This window comes from Gadus morhua, chromosome 5 (genome assembly GCF_902167405.1).
Source record: "Gadus morhua chromosome 5, gadMor3.0, whole genome shotgun sequence".
NCBI classification, from domain to species: Eukaryota; Metazoa; Chordata; class Actinopteri; order Gadiformes; family Gadidae; genus Gadus; species Gadus morhua.
In genome coordinates this window covers 9,195,302-9,218,666 of record NC_044052.1, presented here as the reverse complement: position 1 = coordinate 9,218,666, position 23,365 = coordinate 9,195,302, and the positions used below count along the sequence as shown (strand labels likewise).

Here is a 23,365-nt window from a genome sequence, read left to right as displayed (position 1 = left end):
AATATCTGAATGACAGCAAGAACATGGTTTTAATATCTGAATGACAGCAACAACTTGGTTTTAATTTTTCAAAATATAGCAATCCTAACAGAACCCCAGGGAAAACAATGTAGATTTTTATAATTGACCGCACGTGACTGGGCTCAAGGACTTTGCGACATGTGTTGGTAAATAAAGAGAAAAGAAAAACCTGAGTAGACCTATGACTTGATCCCTATAGTGACATTAGCGCAAAGCTAAGTAGCTCACCCTCACTGTAATGTGATCTACTGCCAGCAGCATCATCGTTACACGCCAATCCCGTCCTCTGTCGATGAGCGAATAAAAGTCCCCCATGATGAGGTACAGCCACTTAGGACATACAGAGAGTAGTAATGGGAGCATAATGGAGACTAACGTTGGGCCCTTACACTGATGTAAGTATGGCAAGTATGCCACATTGAAGTTAATATATAGATCTGCCTAGACTATATCACAAACCAAACCAATAACAACCTTCCCAAGAAACCGATTAGAAATAACTGAACCCTTCCATCGACCCATAGCTGCTGCCCATACAGTGATGTAACGAGCAACAGCAATCTTTGTTTTATAAAAGCCAACACTGGAAGTTCAAAGAAGAACTCATGAGCCAGAGCTATTTTTAGACTAGCCCGTGGACCCGGAGTGCTGCTTTGTATGGGGGAGAAGATCCATATTGGTCCCATTTACATTTTACATCCCCCTGCGCGCACACACACACACACACACACACACACACACACACACACACACACACACACACACACACACACACACACACACACACACACACACACACACACACACACACACACACACACACACACGATTAGAGAGGACTTCAAAGGCTCCTATCATGGCTGCCTATGGGCTGCCTCTGCTTGGTCAGTAATATCCAGCAACACAGCTGGCCAGAAATGCACTAGCATGGAGGGGCTTTGTGGTCTAGGACCACAGGAAGGGGACAAGCAGGGGGAGTGGTTTGGCTTCACGTTCACCCACATCAGTAGGTGCGAGGGATCGGGCTGCTGAATAGGTGTGCTTGGTTTTCAAAGGGTAGCACGATAATGAGCCAGCCGTGGCCCTTCCTTTGTTCTAGCCGCCACAGTGTCGGTTCTTCCAAGACGAGGGACCTTCACCTCTGACCCCCTGGGACCCCATTAGCACTGGCCCAGCTCGGGCTGCTAGACAGACACACGCATGCTTACAGCAGGGGGGGGTTCATAGGAGTATCTCGGCAACCGAATCTTCATAACTGCTGCTTTGTTAAGATTGTATTTCTGGAGAAGGATAAGAAAAACTGCTAATCACCAGAGCACATATGACTGTATCTTTCTTCAATTCCTTGTACGTAGATTGAAATGGGACATGTGAGATCATTTCTTCCGAACATTTTGTCTGCATTCTATTCTTTTGATACGGACAAGAAAAGACACACAGGAGATCACATTTGTTTTACTACAGAGCGCACATGTATCCAAGTAATCTTATTGTTGTTTTTTAAATGATTGCAATGGATCATGGTTCAATTCTAGCACTTTGCCAGGCCTGTTCAAGAGGTAATGCAACACCCATCACCTATTTCATTAGCTGCCTCAATAGAGGAAGACAATGCCACCACAAGAAGACATAGTACAGTAAGGCCATATATCGGACCGCTGACAGGAAGGCCACTCTACTACTTATGATGCAAAGTGTGCCAATCTTCTACGATGTCTACTGACAGTCAGACTCGCTCCGGCACGTCACAGACGAGGCCGGGGCAGGAGGCGAGGAACAAAAGGGATGTGATTATCTTAAGTCAGGCCTACAACATCTAGAATCAATGTCTCAGTATTGACTCAGCAGTAGGTCTGAATCTGAACTTTTCTTTGTCCACAGAGTGACAATACACAAAATCTTATCATCCGAAATATTGAGCAATTTTGCACAGTCACAACAAGTGTTACCACACGCTACGGATGAGAAATAGTGCAAAGATATCTGCACCCAAAAGAATGTGTTCAGTAAATGAAAGGCCAAGGGCATCGCTCACAAAGGGCCCATTTTAACCTGTTCTTGAACCACTGGAACCTATTCTCAATAAATGGAGAGGGAGCAGTGTTGAGGAAAGATCCCTCAGCTTTCTTTGACCTCAACAATGTCGTCATCCGTCTTTCTGATCCGAGAGAAGGTCATTATAAGTATATATAAAACGCTCTGGATTACACAGTTATTCAAGGTTTGCAATGAAGTACTCAATTAAACAATATATTTGAGTCCGAAATAGCTCAGAAGGAGCGTAACGAATGTGTTTATATACAATAGAAAGATTATGATCACTAGACAACACACACTACTTTTAATACAATGAATGGTTTGGCTGAAGGAAATAAAAGTACAGTTTACAATGCCTCACAAAGTGTATTAATCTCCAACACGACAGAGGAAAACAAGGAGTTCCCCTATGCTTTTAGCGTCAAAGAAACTGAAAAGCAGAGTAAGCCTCAAAGCCCTGCCACTTTAGCTGTAAAGCATTTCCTTGGAAACCACAACAGGTGTTGTTCCTACAATGTCACAGAGTCTCAATAGACCAGTCTTACACCCCCCCCCCCCCCACATCTGGGAGAAGCAGAGAGGAGGTAACTGCATCTGAAAGTATTATCCCCCATCACAACACAGTTTTGCAAGTGCTTTTACATTTCGCTTACGGTATTTCCCTTCAGGGATTATAAAGTGTTATTTTGTGTTAAGTTGAGAGAGAAAACTTTCTGAAAGAGGAAGAAAAACTGTGAATCACCAGAGAATATATAATTGTATCTTTCTCTGTAGATAATTCAATGACAGATCTTTTTTACAGTGTTACAGTCTTTTCTTTTTTACAGTGTGCCTGTCTTAAATTGTCCAATTGAGAACCACAACAGGTGTTATTCTTACAAAGTCACATGGTCTAGACCAAGTCTTTTAATACAAAGTTTCTTAATCAAGTAATAGTTCGTAGGATTTCATTGTGCTGCACTTTTACTTTGGCACTCAACTTTATGTGAACATGATAAAACACGATGCCAAAGCATCGCCATATTTGAGTACTGCTGTCGACGCAAACTGACTGGACCCGACAGTAGGATAAATGTCAAATGGACATCAACCTATATGTGTTTTTCTTCTACTATCAGAGAACAGAAGAGTTCTTTCTACTTTTACTAACCCCAAGCTGTTTAGGGTTGATGCTCCTCGTGGCAGAGTGTCAGGTGTTTCGTGTCCCTAACTGCTCCGACGAGCTTGCTGTCGCCTCGCCTTGCATGGCTGACACCGCCGTCAGTGTGTGAATGTGTGTATGAATGGGCGCGTGAAAGGCCATATTTGTTAAGCGCTTTGAGTGGCCACTGGTTAGAAAAGCACTATATAAATGAAGTCCATCTACCATTTGAGGAACTAAAAGGGCCTTGCACACCACCACTTAAGTGACAAGTGGACTTTCAATGAAGCCAAACAGAGGCTGATCCTACTTATTAACAAAAGAGATGAATGGCAAAGTCAGGCGGGCTCCAAGAACTGAGACCGGAGATTGCAGCACAGGAAGGGAGCAGAGGAGCTGGAGGCTGTGAATAATTGCAGCACGCGGGGTGCACCGGCGGTCATTGGCTCAGACGAGAAAACAGATAGGAGAGAACAGAACAGCAAGGGAGTATCAAAGAAGATCACAATAGTATGTTTCAACTGCACTCACCCGAGGTCGCCCATGCCCTTGCAGAAAGAGGAAGAGGACGGGGGAGAGGAATGGAACATGTGAGAGACGATGGACAGAGATAGTGGGCATTAACTGTGCATTCAGAACATGACTTCAGAATTTCTGTCTGTTAACCATAGAGGAACCCCTGCCCTTTCCAGCGAGCAGGAGTTGCCTTACACGCTTTTAAATATTGTACCAAAGGATACCAAATCTTAAATTTGGTTTAAGATGTAGAGAAGGTTGTTTGTTACAATTATTGTTGTAGTTGAAGAAATTACAGCAATAGTAAAATAAAAATGTAGATGAATGCGAGAATCGCGATTCTTATCTCCTATGACAATATGATGCATTATATTCAGGTTTCTGCAGGGTTGCACCAGGGCTGAACGATTAATCGAATTCAAATCAAAATCGCGATGTAATAGAACGCGTTATGCAAATCGCAAAGGCTGCGAAAAAAAAAGAAAAAGTGATTTGTTACCGTTACTGACTGGAAATCACTACTTTATTTTTTATTAAATAGTTAAATAAAGAAGTTTATAATATAAATTAATCTCAACACATCGGCCTGGCCTAAAGGAAAGAGCAGTTTTTACGTTGACTGCTTCTAATGTTGTGTTGGTCATACTAAAGAAGGATTTTTTTTTTTTTTTAGTGAATAATACACATCATAAGGATTGGAACTTCATAAATTATAAAAAACGTACATTAAATCGCAATCGCAATATTGGTCAAAATAATCGCAATTAGATTATTCCCCCAAATCGTTCAGCCCTTGTTGCACCAATACGTAGTCATCTAGTTGTGAGGTAAAAAAGACATTGACTTTCTGAAGAACAGAATTATGCAATGATCTAATGGGCCAAATCTGACTGCCTCTCGACTCCAGCTTTGGATGAGGAAAGTGTTGATAAATGATGAATCACTGAAGAGTTCTTGGTAGAGGAAAATGGTAGAGAAGCAGAGCATCTCCTCACATTACAGGCATGTGCATGCATAAACACACCACACACGGCATCAGGGGATACATAACCAGTATAACGACCAATTAGGGATGCGGAATGGGCAAGTCTTTAATCACAGTGGAAAGCATGCAAGCACTCCACTTCATTGTGAGCCCAGGCCTGGTTATAGTAGTCCACTTTATGCAGCAGGTTGAGAGAGAGAGAGACGGGGAAAAAAATAAAAGATACAGCAATAGAAACGAATGCCTGAGAAGTTCTCCTCCTCTCTGTTCAACCCTAGCTGGGCTCGAAGCCTCCGACTACAAACCTTCAACTGCTCAATGTTACACCCTGCTGCTCCACACCCTGGATTCATTTCCTAAAAGAACGTGAAGGCCTACACAGAGGCCATCTACAGTCGGAGGTGAGGGAGATGCGCATGTCAATGACACGCACGCCTCACCAGGCGAAACCGGTTCAATGGCCACAAATGACTCAAGTTACAGGCCTTTGATATGGATTGCGTCAGACCTGTTGCTTTTCACATGGGAGCCGGAAAGACAAATTCCATCACACAGTAGTCAAAGATTAAACAGTGCCCCCCCCCCCATTCCAGTATAGGGCTTGAGGACATAATTACAAAGCTTACAAAAAATGTAAACATTGTTCATGGTGCTCTTTAGTCACATGGGTTACATATTCAACAACAAATACCTGTCAGGGATGAGTAAGCCTGGGACAGGTTGGGCTCACACAGGTGTCTAGTTGGCATACTGGTTTTTTGTATAAAAATAACTCAAAGAATGCCAGCAGGAAAACAATCCCTAAGGCTTCCTGGTGGAGCAGCGAGTCCAGCCTGCTGTATCAACAGTTTGCCCCTCTTTGTGGAGGCCGAGGGGAGCTGCCGTGGCGTGCATTGACAGCTCTCTGCATAGGGTCACGTGGGGTTCAATCAAAGAGCAACTGGGAGGAGAGAAAAGAAAAAGAAAAAAAAAAAAACACCCTAAAGCATTCCTGTGATGTCGCTCACAACACAAAGCGCCGCTGTGAGGGGTGCTTTGTCGTGGTGCCGGTCGGGCCGGCCTCCCACCTGACCCGTCTATTCACTGACAGGGATGGACAGAATGGATCCCAGCTCGACTGTGTTGGTGCTTCTCCGAACACACTGCCAGGACACAGGGAATCTCTTCGGCCTTCGATTGTAGATTCAAGTCAACCGGGTTAATTCGAGAACAGCCATGCAGCGGTTCTGCCTGGCTGCACGTAACTCATCCATGAGTCAATCTTTGACATGGCAGTGAACGGGGACCATTCGTGTTTGGGTATGCTTGAGTTTGTCAATAGCAATTACCTCTCCATTGACCCTGAAGCAGCGGAATCACCACAAATCACAGCAGAGGCGTTTGCTCCGTTTGGTCGGGATTGGGCCAGTTTAAGGCACTAGCTGACTCATCAATCGAGTTTGGCGACCAAATGGTAAAGAGCCATCTGGGAGGCAGATTTCTATCAGGGCTAGTGACCACAGCAGACGTAGTGGAGGTAGATTCCAAAGGACGAAGTCCTTCAACAATAATAAATAAAAATACCATATTAAAACACCCAGGCAGGGTTGAGCCCTATCTGTCCCTACAAAATAGTGGCTTTAGTAGGGCACTCTGTGAGGTGTAGACTGTCTTTTGTAAGATGTAAACTGAAGAATACATTGCCTAACCACAGCGGCACATTGAGCAGATATTTAACAGTACAGGAAGTAGTGACAGGAACCCCCCCCCACACACACACACACACACACACACACACACACACACACACACACACACACACACACACACACACACACACACACACACACACACACACACACACACACACACACACACACCAAATAAATACAAATGACAAACTCAGCTAACAGTTGGTACAAAGCCTGATTTATGGTGCTCTTCTAAATACAGAAACCCATGCCTCATCTCTCCTTCCCTGTCCTTGTGCACCGAGATTTTGCTCATCAGCCTTCATCACAGAGCAACATGCAAAACGGCGTCGCGCAGCGCCGTATCATACAGGCATCAATTCCCACGCGAGAGAAGGGGGGGGAAGTGTTACCTAAGTATGTAGCCGAGTACCATGTTTGGTGGCAATCCAAAACCATTCCAGTTGGCCGAGGCCAGGGATTTACAGGGGATAAGAGTCTTATCAGTGGCTTGTAAGTCCAGGCATTAGGACACATATCATTCAGAGGATGTCAAATCCACCAGGAAGAATAGAAGGGAGGAGTAGGAGATGAGGAAAGAGAGACGAGAGAAGTGCAATACACCAAGGCAGGGAACACACAGCCAACATCCTGCTGAGGTCAACATGTTTCCCTTGGCCTCTCTCTCCAAGACGCATTGGTGTTACAGGCATTCAAGGGCTGCTTCTCTTGGCGCGCACACACACACACACACACACACACACACACACACACACACACACACACACACACACACACACACACACACACACACACACACACACACACACACACACACACACACACACCTTGCAATCAGAAATGTTTTTTGACTAGACGGTAAAGTGAAATATTATTCTTCATCATTCCATGCGTGTAATTTCAAGCATTGCCATGCTTCAGAATTTTTTTGGGATTATTTGTTGTTGCTTCCACATCTGGATATGGTGATATGATTATTATGATGTGTTTGCTGGTTGTTCTTGGGGGCCGACCAGCAAGATAACAGGGCGGAGGAAAGACAAAAATAAGGGTTGACAAGAAAATATAATCACGTTTTTCCCTATTTCCCTTTAATTCCAAGGGACTTCACATTCAAGAAAGCAGAATGTGTCTCGATCATGTGTGGTTGGAGGAGTCGGGAGTTGCAGACTTCACCAGTCATCCCTGGGGAAGCAGGGATCTCTCTTGTGGCATCCAGAGGGGACTGCCCAGCATGTAGTGATGCATTCAACATCAATCTATATTGGCCACAGCTGGTCACCGCTCTTCTACAGGTCAGCATATGGTGCAAAACGGAGGGCGAGGTCAAGAGAAAATAGTTCTGCTGCCCTGCTGTGCAAATCTCTTGCCGAAACCCGGAGAGCAACGAAAGAAGCAAGACTTTCCTGCATTACCTGCTCAACCTCGCTGTAAATGGGTGTCGGGGTGTGAGTGTGTGTGTGTGTAAGGGGGAGGGGTGGGCAGAGCAGGGGTGCAAGGGAAGCAACAAGACTTCACCCAGGACGCCTTACGGTGAATACTGAAATCAAGGTCCCACTATTCTGATTTATACTGATCAGAGTATTGAAATATGCATGCACATGTGTGTGTTATTTAGAGGAGAAGGGTATATCACGTAAACCACTAGTATGTGTACATCAAATCTGAGGCTTTTCTGCCATCCAAGGACACAGTGGAAAAACATACCTCCTTAATGGAGGCCTGCCGTAAATAGCATCATGTTGCATTCATTCAGTCAGCACAGGCCTACTTTCAGGGGTGAACAGCAAGACTGTGTGCCATTGGCAACTATACAGCTATTGGAGAGGAAATCAATACTTCCTAAATAACTTAACAGGGTATCCAACTGCCAATGTGCTATTTACTCTGAGAAAGCACACAACTACAGTTAGCTAAAGTGTTTCCTAAATCAGAAGCCGAGCAGTGCCTGTGGTCTTTAACGAAAATGAAATATCCGAAACGTCATTTCTCTGATCGAATCCGAGAATTGAACGACCCACTGTAAATCACTGGGGTCTTTACAACTCCATAAAAAGGAGCACTGCAGGAAACAAATCTCAATCACAACCTGGTTGGATGTTTGGATGACTTTATGGAGAGGACTCACTGCTGGCCAACATTAGGCCACAAGGGGACAAGCAGAGATACCCTACCAAAATACTTGACCCAGAACATGTGACGTAATCAACCGTCATTCTATTTCCATTCGGAAATATATTATTAAGCAACTGTACAAAGAAAAAATCCTAAAACCACATGACGATCCAACGCTCTACACAACTCATTTACTAACCGACACATCAAGATGTCAGATCAGTGCAGGGCAACAGTGTAAAAGTGTATATGTGTATAAGTGTATAAGTGTATAAGCGTGCGTGCGTGCGTGTGTGTGTGTGTGTGTGTCAATGTATCAGGGTGTGTGAAAACCATGCACGGTCTGCTTTAATCGGCCATTAACCACAGTTGCCGCTTTAATGGTCTGACATCCTCCCCCTGTTTTGACAACACCAATTAGAAACAAAAAACAGCGCCTTGTCAAGCGATGTGGGAAGCATACAGGCCTGCTGCATGCAGACAAAGGTCCTCTCCCTAACACATTGCCTTTCAGACAATACAGGATTTTACATCGAAAATGGTAGCTATCGGGAGGGGATGAACCCTTGTCAGCAATCTGCCAGAATGCGACTGAGATGTTCAAATCTCACTAGAAAATGACATGGATGCCACATTCATAATATAGTCCCTACACTCTAATAACTGTAGATCACAGAGTAATAATGCAGACTTTTGTTTGGAAAAATATTGTTTGGATTATAAAGTTTCTACTTGCAATAAATGAAGACCAATTAAACATCGTTGCGGTGTCACTGTCTAGGAATCCTGCTGTTACACACATTGTTATAGGCGATAAGGAGCGAAGTGTAGATTCCAAAGCCAGGGGGTTGGATCTTGGTGGAAACTGTATAATTGTGCAATAAAAAAGGGAAAGGGAATAGGCAGGTTGGATTGTTCTTTGTGTGACGATAAAGGCAACCAAGCGGCTGAATTGTGTATGAAAGGCATCGTAGCGTAGTGAGCATGTGTAGCCACCGGAGCGGACGCACACACACGGTCTGTGCTGTCAGCTGAATCCGTCCCAGAAACGCTTGGGAGAATCCAGGCACATTTGATTGCAGCAAGATGATATGTAAACCCTTAATTTGGGGTATTCTACAATACGTAGCATAACACAGAGGTCTTAAAAACATTACAATCATGGCACTGCACCGGATGTTACTTCCGTTAATTTTTCCTATCCATTTAGTTGACCCATTATGTATCGCCTAGCAACAGAGCGTTGCTAGGTCTGTATTCTCAAATCATTACTCAACTATATCAGTTCCTTTACACCTTGTTTTGCGACTCTTAATAACTCTAAACTAAGATTTCAATATTTCCAAATGATTGTGTCATGATCCCTGACCCTGTCATCGTTTGTGACCTGTCATTACACTAGAGCGACGTGGCAGACAGTTCTTCATGAGGAAGACTTTTCAACTTATAACCCCCCGGTAGGTGGACGTCAACCAGTGGGTCAATTAAGACATCTTTGGGCTGGTGGGGGCAGCTCCTCGGTTCTAAAATAGCAACTGGTACAAGGGACATAAGATTGACGTGACTAAAACATATGTCCAAGTTCAAGCCCTAGACAATCATTTAGACTTAAAGTATTCAGTGACATACGATAGTGTCACATTAGGAGGGGTTATACTTGCATTACACAGGATTCGGAACACTAGTTGCCCAGACACATGTTGTGTAAACAGCGTAATAACAACACTAATGTGGCATTCTGAACCTAGTAAAGTAACACATGACTGAGGCTAACGCGCTGCTGCGGCACATAGCTAGCACTAGTTAGCACTAGTTAGCATAACGTTAAAATGTGAACCAGACAGTACTTACTTTTATGTCTGCCCACACCCCAGGACTGTTTGGCGATACTGGGGCTCCGGATAATTGCCCTCCCCGCGGACTTCAACGCGTCCATATCGTTATCCGAAAGTAGGGCAAAGAGCCCAACAAGCGTCAGTGCTTATCACTGGAAGCACTTGACTCGTTCCACAGCCCTCGTCCGTACGAAACTTTTCCCGACCACTCCTCTGTGCGTCTGCCTACAGACGGCTGTCTGAATCGATGGGTTATCGTGCTCTTCCCTCTGGGCGGTCGCACGTATGCAAATTAACCCGATAATGCGGTGACGCGTGTGGGAGTCACGCGAGCGAGGCGGTCTCAGTGGCGCTGGCGCGCTTCGCCAAACCAAGCGGCTGTTTGTCCCCACCCCCACCCCTTTCCAAAATTATCAGCTGCATCACTTTTCATTGAAAGTTGAATGTCATTATCAGTTGACACTGACAATCGCATTTTTATTCATATGCTTTATAATAATGCAGTTATTTTTCTGAGTCGCAATATTTTTTGCAATGCATGACACATGTGGACACGCTACTATGCATTTAATTTTCTTTTACCGTTAAGTTTTTAGACTTTGCTGACTAGATATATATTTTCATTAAAGGTCGACTGATATGTTCTAAATGAGATCTGTTCAACATGGGTATCATTCAGAGCAACACTAAATGTGCAAATGTGCAGGTCTTGTGGAATTCCAAGCAGGTGGAAAGCCTCAGACAATGTGATTGCTGAACAAGGAGGGCCTCTCTGATGTTTTGAAACCAAATGTCCTTGACGTAGTGTTTTCTGAATCTGTCGCTCGAATCAAAATGTGTATCAGTGCCTAATTCAGTTCCCTTTATACTTCTATCACAAATTGAAATCTCTGGCCCACAGGTCTGTGCGAGTTCCCTGGGAGATTAGTTTGAGCTGTGAAATATCCAGACAAAGAGACAAATCTAATCATGGAAACAAGAATTTTTTTCTCAGTTAAATACGGTCTCTGTTGGTAAATCTGTTGTGGGCATAACGGATGTCAATTATGTTCTAGCAGTGAATCAGCGAGGCCATTTTCACGAATTAGGCTAACATCTTAAATTTCCAATGGCATGGAAATTGATGAATGAAATATCAATGTAAAAGTCTTGGATTTGATCATTCTTCATCCAATTTAATCAATGATATTAAATCATAAATCACATTGAGGAAGTCTTTCAACCAAATGGAATGACATTGCCCCCTGCTGGCAAGACCAATTCGATGCAGTTTGTGGGAAACTTCCTGTTCATATTACTATTTGGTCATGTAGCAGATTATTTTAATCCAACACAGTCACAAAATAAAGTGAATAAAACCAAATATCATATAAAGTAAAACAGAAACCCACCTGGCACCATTTGCAAGAAAAAAAACGTTTATTCCTTGTAAACCTCACAGAGCAAGACTGTAGCCACGGTCAGATTTTGGGCTGAAACAATAGCAGTGACTGGGCATAGAAAACAACAACTTTTCAACAACTGTTGACCACCCAGCTGACTAAAATGTAAATATTATCTTCAGAAGTCAATGGTATAGCTGCTTAAAAACAAGAGAGTATCCATATTTAGTGGGTGAAAACCACACAATGACCTTTTCGGATGACATCTGCACCATGCCAGACCCAAGCAACTTCTCCCTGCACCAAAGGATACCAAAAGGATAGAGAGCAACTGGTTTGAACAACGTTCCCTCAGGTATGTCACATTAACACAACAATTAGGATTTCCTAGTCCCTTACCTTATTCAAGTAAACTGTGTTCAAACTGTGGACACACCGTCTCCAGATGGACACAACTTCATTCAGAAGGACTTCTGAAACGCTTCATACTATTTGTATGACATTCCCAGAAAGCATGTTAATCCCATTCTTGGCACATGTAATCAAGTGGAATATTGTTAAACTTTGAAAGGAGATTATTAACTGCAATAGTAGGCTGCACAATTATAAATTTGGCCTTTCCAAAAAAGTATAAGATAAAAAAAAAAGCAATGTATACACACCATACATTGCAGTGCAGTCTCATCAACTAATCATCCCTTGTTTTAGCAGTGCAATTTTATGGAAATTATAATACATTTTAAAAAAGGGTGGCATGGAGCTAAATTAAGGGAGTGTATACATGTTTCGGTGGGCATGCTAACACACTTTAACAACTGTGTGCAAAAAAAGCAGTGGTATACATTACATCAACCTATTTTGAAAATAACCAGGTTTGGGATACAAGCATGGCCTCCACCTCGATTTCTGTGTCCTTCAGATCATTGTAACCGATAGGAAAAATTATTGAACAACATACCAAATATATAAAGAAAGGGACACTACTTTGAACAACCAAATGATTGAGAATCATTAATGCTGGTAACCAGGCTACTCTTAAATCAACAAACTGGGTGTTACCTAGTTCTGTTCTACCCAGGGGGGATAGCTCCATCTGAAAATCAATAATCAAGTCCTATCTCAAGTCACTGGGTTCAAAACTGGTGAAGGAATATGCAGGGGGACCAAAACGGCCAAAACTGATTTTAATATTCAAACATCTCTTGATGCATTCATCTCTTTCGAACAATAACGGGGCAGATCAAGAAACCAAACGGCTAAATTGGTGAAGGAGAAGATTCAATGCCCTTTGTTGTGTTTGTTTCGACACCCCTGCCATTTTAAATCTGTGCACACCGCTGTGTTAACTGCAAAGATTGTTCACGATTTCAAAGTTGTCAAAGACAACTTTGCAGTGGTTCCCAGATGCTCACATCCTCATTATTCCAGAGGGGAATTTCCAGATCTGAGAAGTGAAAGCTCCGTAAAATGTCTTCAGAAGTAAGAAGTTAAATAAATTCAGCCATTCCCCAAGGCTGCAAAGCAGTTGATTGGTTGAAGACGAGGCGGTAGTGTAGTGATGGTAGTGGTGTTTTGGTGTTATGGATACATGCCCGATTCTGTGAGGTTTCACTAGACACGACAAGGAAGAAAAGAAATAACGGATTCCTAGTTGACACGTGAGGTCTTTTTTAAAAGTTTTTTTTTTTTTGTCTTTTGTTTTAACTACAACAAGTACAGTCACACGATACAACATCCTTCTGACCTGGCGACCAGGGGGAAAAAAAGTGAAGAAAACACCATGTTCTCCACTGCAGACTGTGTTGGTCGGTCTGCACAACCCAAAAACGAAAAGAGAGTAGAGACAGGCAGATGGCCGGAGGGAGAGGAGGGGAAGCGTTCACTTCTTCATGGGCTGATAGACAGAGGCGTTGGGGTCCAGGCCGGAGGAATTGGTGTCCATGAACTTGGAGGAGTAGTGGGGAGCCACGGGGGTCATGCTGCTGTTGTCGGCCGTGTAGGAGATGCTGGGCATGACGGCCATGACCTCTGCGATCTTCTGCTTCAGGTCCTTGATCTCCTGGTCCTTCTGGAGGATCTGCCCTGTGAGACCACAGAGGAGCGACAACAAAGTCAGCCATGGTCAAAGAGTCGCAAAGGAAAACGGTTTTAACTCAAAACTGTCGATTTAGACTACTGATGTGAGCCTAAGAGTCACATGAGTCGTTGGGCTGACGTGTTACATCATAGGAAAGAACCTGTGATTACAGTTGAAGAGTCAAGGAAGTGAGTCAGCAAACTAACCCGTCTGGCATTAATGAGGCATATAATGTTGTATTTTTATTTGAGCTGGAAATATATGATCATTTAATCTCAGAGGAGGCCATAAAGATTTTGCGATAAAAATAAGCAAATGCCAACCCATTGCTTATCCACCATAGGGAGCTACAATTTTACTATGGCATAAAAAACTATAGGGCAACTGACTGAGTCGTAAAATTGCGATAACACCATTTCCAGTCTACCTGCTGCCGATAGCTGATAAGACCATCAGTTGTTGTGCGTGCGTGTGCGTGCGTAAACTGACCCTGTGCGATCTCCAGCTGTCTTTTGGCGTCGCCCAGCGCTGAGAAGAGGTCCAATTTGATCCGGGTCTCTGCACTCAGGCTGTTCTCCAGGTGCTGGGTCTTATCCTGCATGGCTGACAGGGCCGACATCAGCACCTCCGTGTCTTTTTCGTTCTCTTTATACTTATGGAGCTCCTAGGGGTTCCCCACGTAGACCAGGAACACAAACGAGAGGAAGAAGAAGACGTTGGTCAGAATGGCATTGTGCTGTGTCGGGTTGTTCATAAAGGTGGGTACGACACTGCTTGTGGAATTAATGGAAATAGGGCCTGTATTACTACGATCAGAAAGGCTCACCTGCACCTTCATCTCCAGCTCGCGGATCTGGTCCTCCTTGAGCTTGATGTCCATGCTGAGCTTCTTGCACTCCGTCTCCAGCTCTGTGATGCGCCTGCGCAGCGTGTCTGTGCATTCCCCTCTGCGGAAAACAACCATGAACGCCGAGGTCAGATGGTCCCATTTGCATCTTAAGACTCTTTAAATAGCTCTCTGCGAATGCCTATCAGGAGGTATGCGCGTATAACCCACAGATCTGCCCCATTCGTCCCACTCTCTCCCCCTCCAGACACACAATTACGATTCATTCATTTCTCAACAGAGCATAAAATGACTTCTATTAAACTTGATGTCCTCAAATCCACATGGGTTATCACATGCATCCAATAAATGGCACGATATTTATCCACACTGATCAGCGCGCCTTTTGCTGTCAACCGCGTTTTAAAGATAACGTGGCATTGCATAGATAACGGAACAGTGTACGGAACATATGCGCATCCGTGCTGTCCTGAACAACAAATGCTAAATCTCCATTCTAGCCCGCGGGGCTCCGGAGTGTTTATGCCAGGACGGGAGGCCACCTGCGTGGAGGGCGTGGGCGGGTGTACCTGGAGGCTGCGGCCAACGCCACGGCCCGGGCCGCTGTGGCCTCCTCCAGCTTCTTCCGCTTCTTCTCGTCTGCGAGCTGCTTCTCTGCAGTGGCGCGCGCCTCCTGCTCCGCCTTCAGCCTCTTCTCCAGCTGGCCCACCGCCTGCTTGTCCTTCTGCTTGGCCTGAACGGCATTATGGAGCCTAAACGCACACACACGGAAATATGTTAGCCAGCGGGACGGTATTGTGAAGACCGTGTGTGTGTGTGCGTGCGTGCGTGCGTACGTGCGTGCGTGTGTGTGTTTTGCTTTTAGTCAACCTAAATAATGTTTGAATTCATTCGAAAAAAGGAAGGAAATAAGTATTCAAATATAGTAGCCAGACCTTCCCCCGTGTCTGATTAATCCAAACACAATGTAGGAGTCATTGGAGTTATTAAACATCTAAATCGTATTTAAATTGTCCTCCAGTCCAATTCATGCCAAGCTTAATAATAATAAATTCCTGACTTAAATACAGCTACCACCAGGACAGCTGTTTATTCCCAGTGTAAATGCTCCCTTGAATAGAAGGACCTAATATAGACAAAAATACAGGGCATAATCTCAAAGTAAAAAAAGAGTCTACTATGGTTGGCTCCTAGTAGTTGGCACTGGGAAAGCGACCGGAAATTCTATTCTAGGCATTTTGAAGCAATTCCTTTCCTTTAATACTTGATGTGAAGGCTGGAAGTAGTAATATAATAGCCATGTTGTGTTCCCATTTGCATAAAGGTCTATAAAGGAATAATGAACCTTTCAAAATATTTCTCTGTTTGTACGTCAGTCAATGATCAGACCTTCATTATAAAAACGACGACTATAAAAAGATGCTAAACGTGTTTAATGGACCCCATGCAATGCTTGACATTTACAGAGAGCTCAGCTAAGCAATACAAATAGAGTATTCTGAATGCAGTGACCTTTAACAAGCTGTTGGGTGCCAGGGTACTGGTAGGGTTCTGGTGCCAGAATGATGAGCTAACACAACAGAGGCCGGGGCTGGAGGTAGAGTGATGCACTATGCAACACCATCCCCATGGTCCAGTTTGCAAGGACACACAGTTTTTTTTTTTGTTGCAACTACAACAGGTTTTCTAACAAGACCAGTGGCGCTATTGTCAATAAACAAAAAGCCATGGTGGTTTTTGTTGTGAGCGACTGACACAGCCGCCCCACAGATGAACACCACTACTATTGTCAACGCTATTATTGCCAACGCTATTATTGCCTGCCTCCAAGTTTTTCTGTACTGGAATAATTTTCAAGGTCAAGCAATAGCGCGTCTAGCTTCTATTTGGCTCGGTAGAAACGCTGCCGCCCACCGGTCCACCCCCAACCGGCCCACCACCCACGCCTGGGGGGCCCACCGCCCACGCCGCCACTCACTTGTTCTGCAGCAGCTCGTTCTCCTGCCGCAGCTGGCCCAGCTCTGAGCGGATGGAGCGCTCGGAGCTGCCGAGGGAGCCGATCTGACTGCGCAGGTCCTGCTCCACCTGCCGGCTGGCCTGCAGGTCCGCCTTCAGCTTCTTCACGTCCTGCTCCAGCCTAGCGGGGGGGGTGGACACAGGGGGGGACAGGTCATGCGATGCGTTCAGCTGCCGACCGGTGCTACGGGTCATGGGGTGCGTTGGGAGAAGGCATCGGGGAGAAGGACCGGGTCTCGTCAGCCGTAGGTTCGAAGTCATTTGGTCATATGATAACAGGAGTCGAGTCATATAGAGAATATTTTACAAATTGCCTGGACACGCAAATCATTCCCCCGAGTTACTCCACCACATACAATTCTAGCAGAAATGCAAAACAGTTGGCAGCATACTGAGTGGGTTGAGCTGGAGAGACTCTTCAATAGTCAGCAAACATCAATGATAGTAGAATCAGCATTGACCGACTTGCACATCTGACAACGATTGGTCTCTCTCCTACTCCCTTGAAAAAAAAAAAAAAAAAAAAAACACTGAGCTAATCAACTTGGTTCAAAACATGAGCTAGAATTCAATCATGAATTAGTCTGCGTTTGTCATTTACAGACAAATAATAACAAACATTAATAAAATAGGCCAACAAAATCCATAGCACAAGCAAAATAACACCGTAGAGTGCAACAAAGTAAAGCATATGTGTTTTCCAGGCGTGACAGATGGCTTCAACAAATGTCTGCGCGCAAGGAGAATTTCATGTTGGAATCAAACACCGGAAAGTAGGTCAGCAGACACTTGAGCTCGAAAAAAAACATGATCAGCCGTAGAACAGCAATGATTGAAAATGTGACATTGCATGTTAAAGTGCATGGAGCCTTCTAGCTTAGCGCAATAGAAAGGCTGCATCAGCATGGAGGAATACCTGCACATTTGCCCACACAAACACTGTGTGTAGTCGTGTGAGTCTCACCTGACCAGCGCTTCTGGCTTGCTCAGCTGGTTGTTGGGGATGCAGTTATCTGTGGGGTCCCGATGGGAGCCCCCCGACGTCCCCTTCCCCGCCGCAGGCTGCTTCTGCTTCTTCTCGTTCTTCCCCGTCGAGGTGGATGAGGAGGAGGAGGAGGAGGAGGTAGCGGCGGCAGCGGCGGCGGCGGCGGGCACGCTGCCGTTGGAGGCGCTGTGGCCGCGCGGCGAGGAGTTCAGCGCCGCCGCAGCGTTGCTGCTGGCGTTCTTGTAGTTTTTGGAAGAGGACGAGGAGGAGGAGGACGAGGAGCAGGAGGAGTTGTTGTCCTCCTTGAGCAGCAGGTTCTCTGTGCTGCCCATCTCTGTGGTCAGTCTCTTGTTGTTCATATGATTCTCCATGTACTCCATCTCCTGGAGTTTAGAGTCCGCGCCTGAAGGCAGGATGGTGTTGCTGCTGCTGCTGCTGCTGCTGTTGTTGCCCTGCTGCTTTTTGGTGTCCCCACTGCCACCTCCTCCTCTGCCGTCTTTGCCTTTTTCCCGGTACTCCAGCTCTGCCAGTGGGGGTGAAGTCTTCTTATTGGCTGGGGCGCCGTTCTGTGACACTGGGGGTGCTTCCGTCTCTGATAATCCTTTAGCGGCAGCTGAGGGGGGAATAGAGAAATGGCAGAAGAGGACACATGTTAGAGTGTGTCAAGAATATTAAAATCAGCAACCTGTACCCATCTTATATTCAAGTAGAGCTTCGGCTCATCTTTGAGAAGCGCTTCCAGCAGAGCGCCATCTAAAAAACATATGTGGAGAAAAGTCATCCACTAGCCCTCATTCAAGACTACCATGAGATTCTAGTAAAAATAGAATACAGTCTGAAACAAAAGATACATAGACATATTTAGGAAACCCCCCGGGCCATTGTTGTATAGTTGCTATAATGAAACTATTAGGAAGTTGAAAGATCTTGTAGAGACGAGGGAAAGTTTTTGATGCCAGCGATACCAGCGATACAGACGGGCGACCTCAAGATACCACATATGTCAATGCAGGTATGCATGCATGCATGTACAGTATACGTCATGTATGTGTGGTTACCCCACCTTCCTCCGCCTCCCTCTCCTGCCTCTGCAGCATCTGTTGCTCTGGGGGCAGTGCCTGCTGCAGGAGCTGCATGTAGAACTCGTTCTCCTTCTGCACCTCCTTCTGCTTCCGGAGACGCATCTTATAGCTGACGTAGCTCTTGAAGCCGAAGCCCAGCGTGACCACCGGATAGCCGATGCTAAGAGAGTGGAAGGGGCGAGACATTGTGCAAGTTAAAATAAAACCCAATCTAAAACCAACATGGGATTGACCACGTAAACATGATCGGGGTGAAGCAGATGCAGTCATCGTTCCAAAAATATATTCCTTGTTGTGATTGTGTGAACTGTTCGGTTACACAGCATAAAGTAGGCTAATACACAAATCTAAATCCAGCTCAAGGGTTCTCAGAGCCCCTGAGATTATTGGCATAGACCTCTGTTAGCATGACACAATGAATGACCTTACAAATGTCAGCACGGCGTGTATAACTAAAGCCCTTTCCTTGGTTGACCCACGGTAGTAATTATAAGATCTGCACAATGCCAACAAATGTTCACAGGTGAGGGTGAACATTGTTCCAACGCGAGTTGTTATCAGTATGTTTGCAAGTAGGATGGTTTTATGTTGCTTTATGGTACGTTGAAAGGACATTCATAGATTCATAGCCTGATCAATTGGGAACTGAGGAAGTAAACTTGCCTCCGCCCATGGGTGCCTAACCAACCACCCCTCAGCCTCTAAGAGAGCAAACATTGGCTCACCAGTGTGCAGCAAATGGGCGACACAGGTCCACGTGGAAGTTCTTGAGGTCTTTGAATCGGATTGCTGCCTCTATGTAAACAAAGAGTATCCATAGCGACACCGTGGGTAGGCAGACCCCTCGTTCTGTGGACACATAAGACGGCAGATGAAAACACCTATAGGAACTCAAGATAATGACCAATGAGTAACTTATTTAGCCACATTATTGTTTAGGTAGACAGAGAAACACAAAAACAAACACGGCATTCATTTTCATACCTTCTGAACACACAGGCCTAATGGTCAAAGAATAGAAACCATCTAATGCCCCGAGGAATTAAATCTTTATACACGGTTACCACCTGGTGGTGGAATGATACAGGGGTATTAATACTCTGTGAAATCCCACGGATGTGAACACCGTCACTGGGAAATAGTGGTGGGGTCAGAGAGCTACAGGGGTCCCCTTCCGTCACCCCTTCCCCCACCATCACTGCTACTTGGAGCTCAATTTGACACCTGGCCGTTGGTCAACACAGGGGCCTCCCAGTAAATCAGACACCTGATCCGGGCCCCGCCGCTCACTTCCATACGCCACAGAGAGTTCAGAGAAGTTCGCTTTTCCTTTGCACATAGGGTGACACATTGTGCGTTGATCGTTCCAAATGCTTTTACTGCCTCCTTGGAACTTCAGCGGCGAATTTGATCTCCCGAAATGAGGTATGATGACGTGTCATCTGTATGACCAGGTGGTCCAGCTCGCTGCATTTGTAGTTCAGGCAGGGTATATTAAACCAATGTGTTAAAATGCATGCAAGGTTCCGGTCAATGCCTGTGTTGGCTGGACGTCAAGTCTTTGGATATCCACACATTGTAGCTTTGTTCCCTATCGACACAACGAGCAAAGGAAGAATGTTCCCAACCAATTACACTCTCAACACCAACCACAGTGCTTCAACGCCACATTGCACATCAAGTTGCAGGAAGAGATGCAGGCCCTACCTGTATGCCACACATACTGGACCCACACGTAGGTGCTGGCGGCGAAGAACAGCCATTGCACAGGGATGAAAAGCAGGCATATAATGTCCGATGTAAACGCCACACACACAAAGAACACTGAGAAGGCCTGTAGAAGAGAGATGAAAAATTAGAAAGATATTTTCATAATTATGTGTTGAAAAGTCATCAACTATGCTTGAATTTGAAATAATGGGTGAACAATGTGTAAATGTATGCATATACAGCTGGAGGCAAACGTCAAACCAATAAAAGCATTTAAAAATAGCCTACATTTTTCATGCATGAAAATGTTACATATCAAGTCAGATATCCCAGAGGTCATATTCATTCAATAGATCAATTGTATCAATCAAAATCTAAGGAGCATATGTAAACCACTAAACACAGACACAAATATTGTAGAAACATCTGAACTCTAAGCAGCCAGGCAGGGTATTTTAAGAATGATCACATAAGTCTAAAAGTCACAGGTTATGTTTTACGCTTGGTAAAAACGATTAACACGAGGGTCACCATCAAGTATTAGTGAGTGTATCCAAGGAGGAGTTATCCATAATCTGACTGATGAAAGTACGGTTTTGAAGCATCAGAAGCGAGCCACTCACCAGCCCCTGGTATCTGAACGAGTCGTACACACTCCGGATAAAGAGCCAGAAGGGCCAGAGGTACTCAAACCTGAACTCAAGCACAAAGTCTGCCAGCAGCACCAGTGCCCACACCACCAGGAACTTCAAATACAGGAAGGTACTGTTCAGAAAAACACAGGACATAAACAGGAATTGAGTGGAAGAGACATCATGCATGATTTTGGTCAGGTTATGCACAACTTGAGAATACCCTTTTCTGTGTTTTTTTCTTTATGTACGCACATGCTGATGTCGACAATAACAAATAATAAGGGTGCTTCTCTTGAGGGAGCATATGGCAGATCGCTGTTAGAATATCATAAATCAATGCCGTCTTGCACATTTAACATAAGCCTGTGTGCGAGGAGGGGCAAGGGGGGCCATTATCAAGTATGGCATGAGAAGTATTTGCACAGGCTAGTGCTGCTGTTTGAGAGATTAGATGTGTAGCAGCACTTAGTCTAAGCAGCTTAAACTATAAAACAAAATTGACACATGTACACCAAGTTAAATTAAGAGGGTCTATAAGCATCATAGATGCAACCCTTTCCATCTTAAAATACAAGGAGTAATAGTATAGTACCGACTCTCACTTGAGTTCACGTTCAACAGCATCTACGTCTGTCTACGTAGAACCTGTGCCTGCTCATCTATTGGGACAAAAGCATCTATAATTACCCTTTTGACTGGTATGTAGGAAGTCAAAGACAGGTGGGAACTGTCAGGTGTGGCTGGATGACAGCTGGCTTTTGACATAATACCTGAGTCGCCAAGGCAGTCAGCTTACAGTGGCCATCGACTACCAAAACAAAGCTCTGATCATGGGCCACGTTTAATGTGGTCTTAATAATGGCATAAACATTTGTTACATTACTTTTGGATGAAAGAGGCGCCTGTTATGAATTTGGCAATGAGGTGACAAAACTGCAGTTTAGCTGTCAGCACTCTTGGCTAACAACACTCCTAGCAAACAAACATCTCAAGTTAGCTCACATGGTCCACTTTTAAATATAAAGAGGGCTGTGCATACAGTATTGAGACATTTAAGATGTGGTCAAATGTGGTAGAGAGGCTCTGAGGTGTGATTTAAAACGGGCTGTTTCCAGGCCTTCGTTAAAGCTAAGGCTACCTGCTATCCTACAACAAGCAACACAGCTAACATAAGCTAAGCTATTGCTACACATCAGGGGCCAGGAAGCTGACAGTTACACCGCAATGGCATATGTGTTGCACGATTCAATTTGCGTAGCTCCCAAGGTGCGAACATTCAACGGGGACATCATTAGAGCGCCGCGGGGCTTCGTATACCTGCCGTATATACCCTCGGTAATTCGGTTCCGTTTTAACGGCCGTCGGAGTTTGCTGCAGTCCGCATTGCGCCGCTTCATCCTCCTCCCCTTCGGTTTGGCCTTTGAATACCCACTGTAATCTTATCCAGTTTTCTTGTGTGCACGGACAGAGATAATAAATGAAATGCTTGTGGTGAATATCGATGTTATTATTTTTTCCTCTGGAAACAAAGAAATAAATAAAGCGCTCTCTTCAAGGACCTCCTCTTTTCTCCAGGCGCAGCCTCTATGAGCGCAAGCCGCGGTGTAATTTAAGCACGTCAAGCTGCGAGACGGGTGGTAGGTCCAATCAATTTACAGAGGTTTCTCACGCTGATGGATGTAAAGATGAACCATTTATGTTACTCTATAGTTTGTCGCTCGGTTCTCATCCACCATAGCCATAGGCAGAGGCAAAGGGGCGTAGACAATAAGGCCTTCTAGAACGTCACACGCGTCAACCAATTGGATTCGCAGATTAAGATTGAGGCATTGCTCGTTGTCCAATCAGCGCGCCGCGAGGGAGGGCTGTTATGCGTGTGGGTTCTATACAAGGATTGTTTGGTCCGCGATTAGCCAATCATATTTCGACATTTATTTTTTGACTGATACGATAACATGTATAGTTGTCGCAATGAATAGCATCGACCGAGAGATAATAATTAATCATGTTTTACCTTATCAGCGTATTCTACGCAGCCATATCAATGCATTTTCATTGCAGCTGTTGCGTGTCCATTAGTCTCTATTACACGTGTTTTTATTTGTAACAATCTTCATTATATTACATTGAAACAATGTGAACATATAAATACGTAAGCCTATATCTGTAACTAAAATCATGGATTCATTGAATAAAAATGCCTAAGAGTTCATTATGGCATGTAGCCTTCCATTAGGGCGTATTGGTCTGCCTACACGACCCTATTTGCTTTACTATGAATGAATTCTGT

At 44.7% G+C, this 23,365-nt stretch overlaps 2 protein-coding genes across 4 annotated transcripts in view; both read right to left on the bottom strand.

Annotated features, from left to right (window-relative positions):
* ldlrap1b (low density lipoprotein receptor adaptor protein 1b) overlaps positions 1 to 10,598 on the bottom strand; it is a 31,610-nt gene extending 21,012 nt beyond the window's left edge. Inside the window, exon 1 of one of the 2 annotated variants that reach the window (XM_030356198.1) lies at positions 10,358 to 10,598. In XM_030356198.1, the coding sequence (XP_030212058.1) occupies positions 10,358 to 10,442 (85 nt within the window). In that variant the 5' untranslated portion in view covers positions 10,443 to 10,598. The remainder of the gene's footprint in view (positions 1 to 10,357) is intronic. The other variant, XM_030356197.1, reaches the window with a different exon arrangement.
* Positions 10,599 to 11,736: 1,138 nt separating this feature from the next.
* maco1b (macoilin 1b) lies at positions 11,737 to 22,830 on the bottom strand. 2 transcript variants are annotated; one of them, XM_030356453.1, is made up of 11 exons: positions 22,393 to 22,830; positions 21,064 to 21,205; positions 20,438 to 20,564; positions 19,456 to 19,579; positions 18,712 to 18,890; positions 17,628 to 18,261; positions 16,626 to 16,784; positions 15,217 to 15,399; positions 14,627 to 14,747; positions 14,290 to 14,464; positions 11,737 to 13,805 (listed from the first exon to the last, which is right to left on the bottom strand). In XM_030356453.1, exons 1-11 carry the CDS (start codon positions 22,470 to 22,472, stop codon positions 13,603 to 13,605), a joined length of 2,127 nt encoding a protein of 708 aa, XP_030212313.1. In that variant the 5' UTR covers positions 22,473 to 22,830; the 3' UTR covers positions 11,737 to 13,602. The 2 variants fall into 2 exon arrangements, with proteins under 2 accessions (XP_030212313.1, XP_030212315.1); XM_030356455.1 differs by having other exon boundaries at positions 14,633 to 14,747.
* Between the last annotated feature and the right edge of the window lie 535 nt (positions 22,831 to 23,365).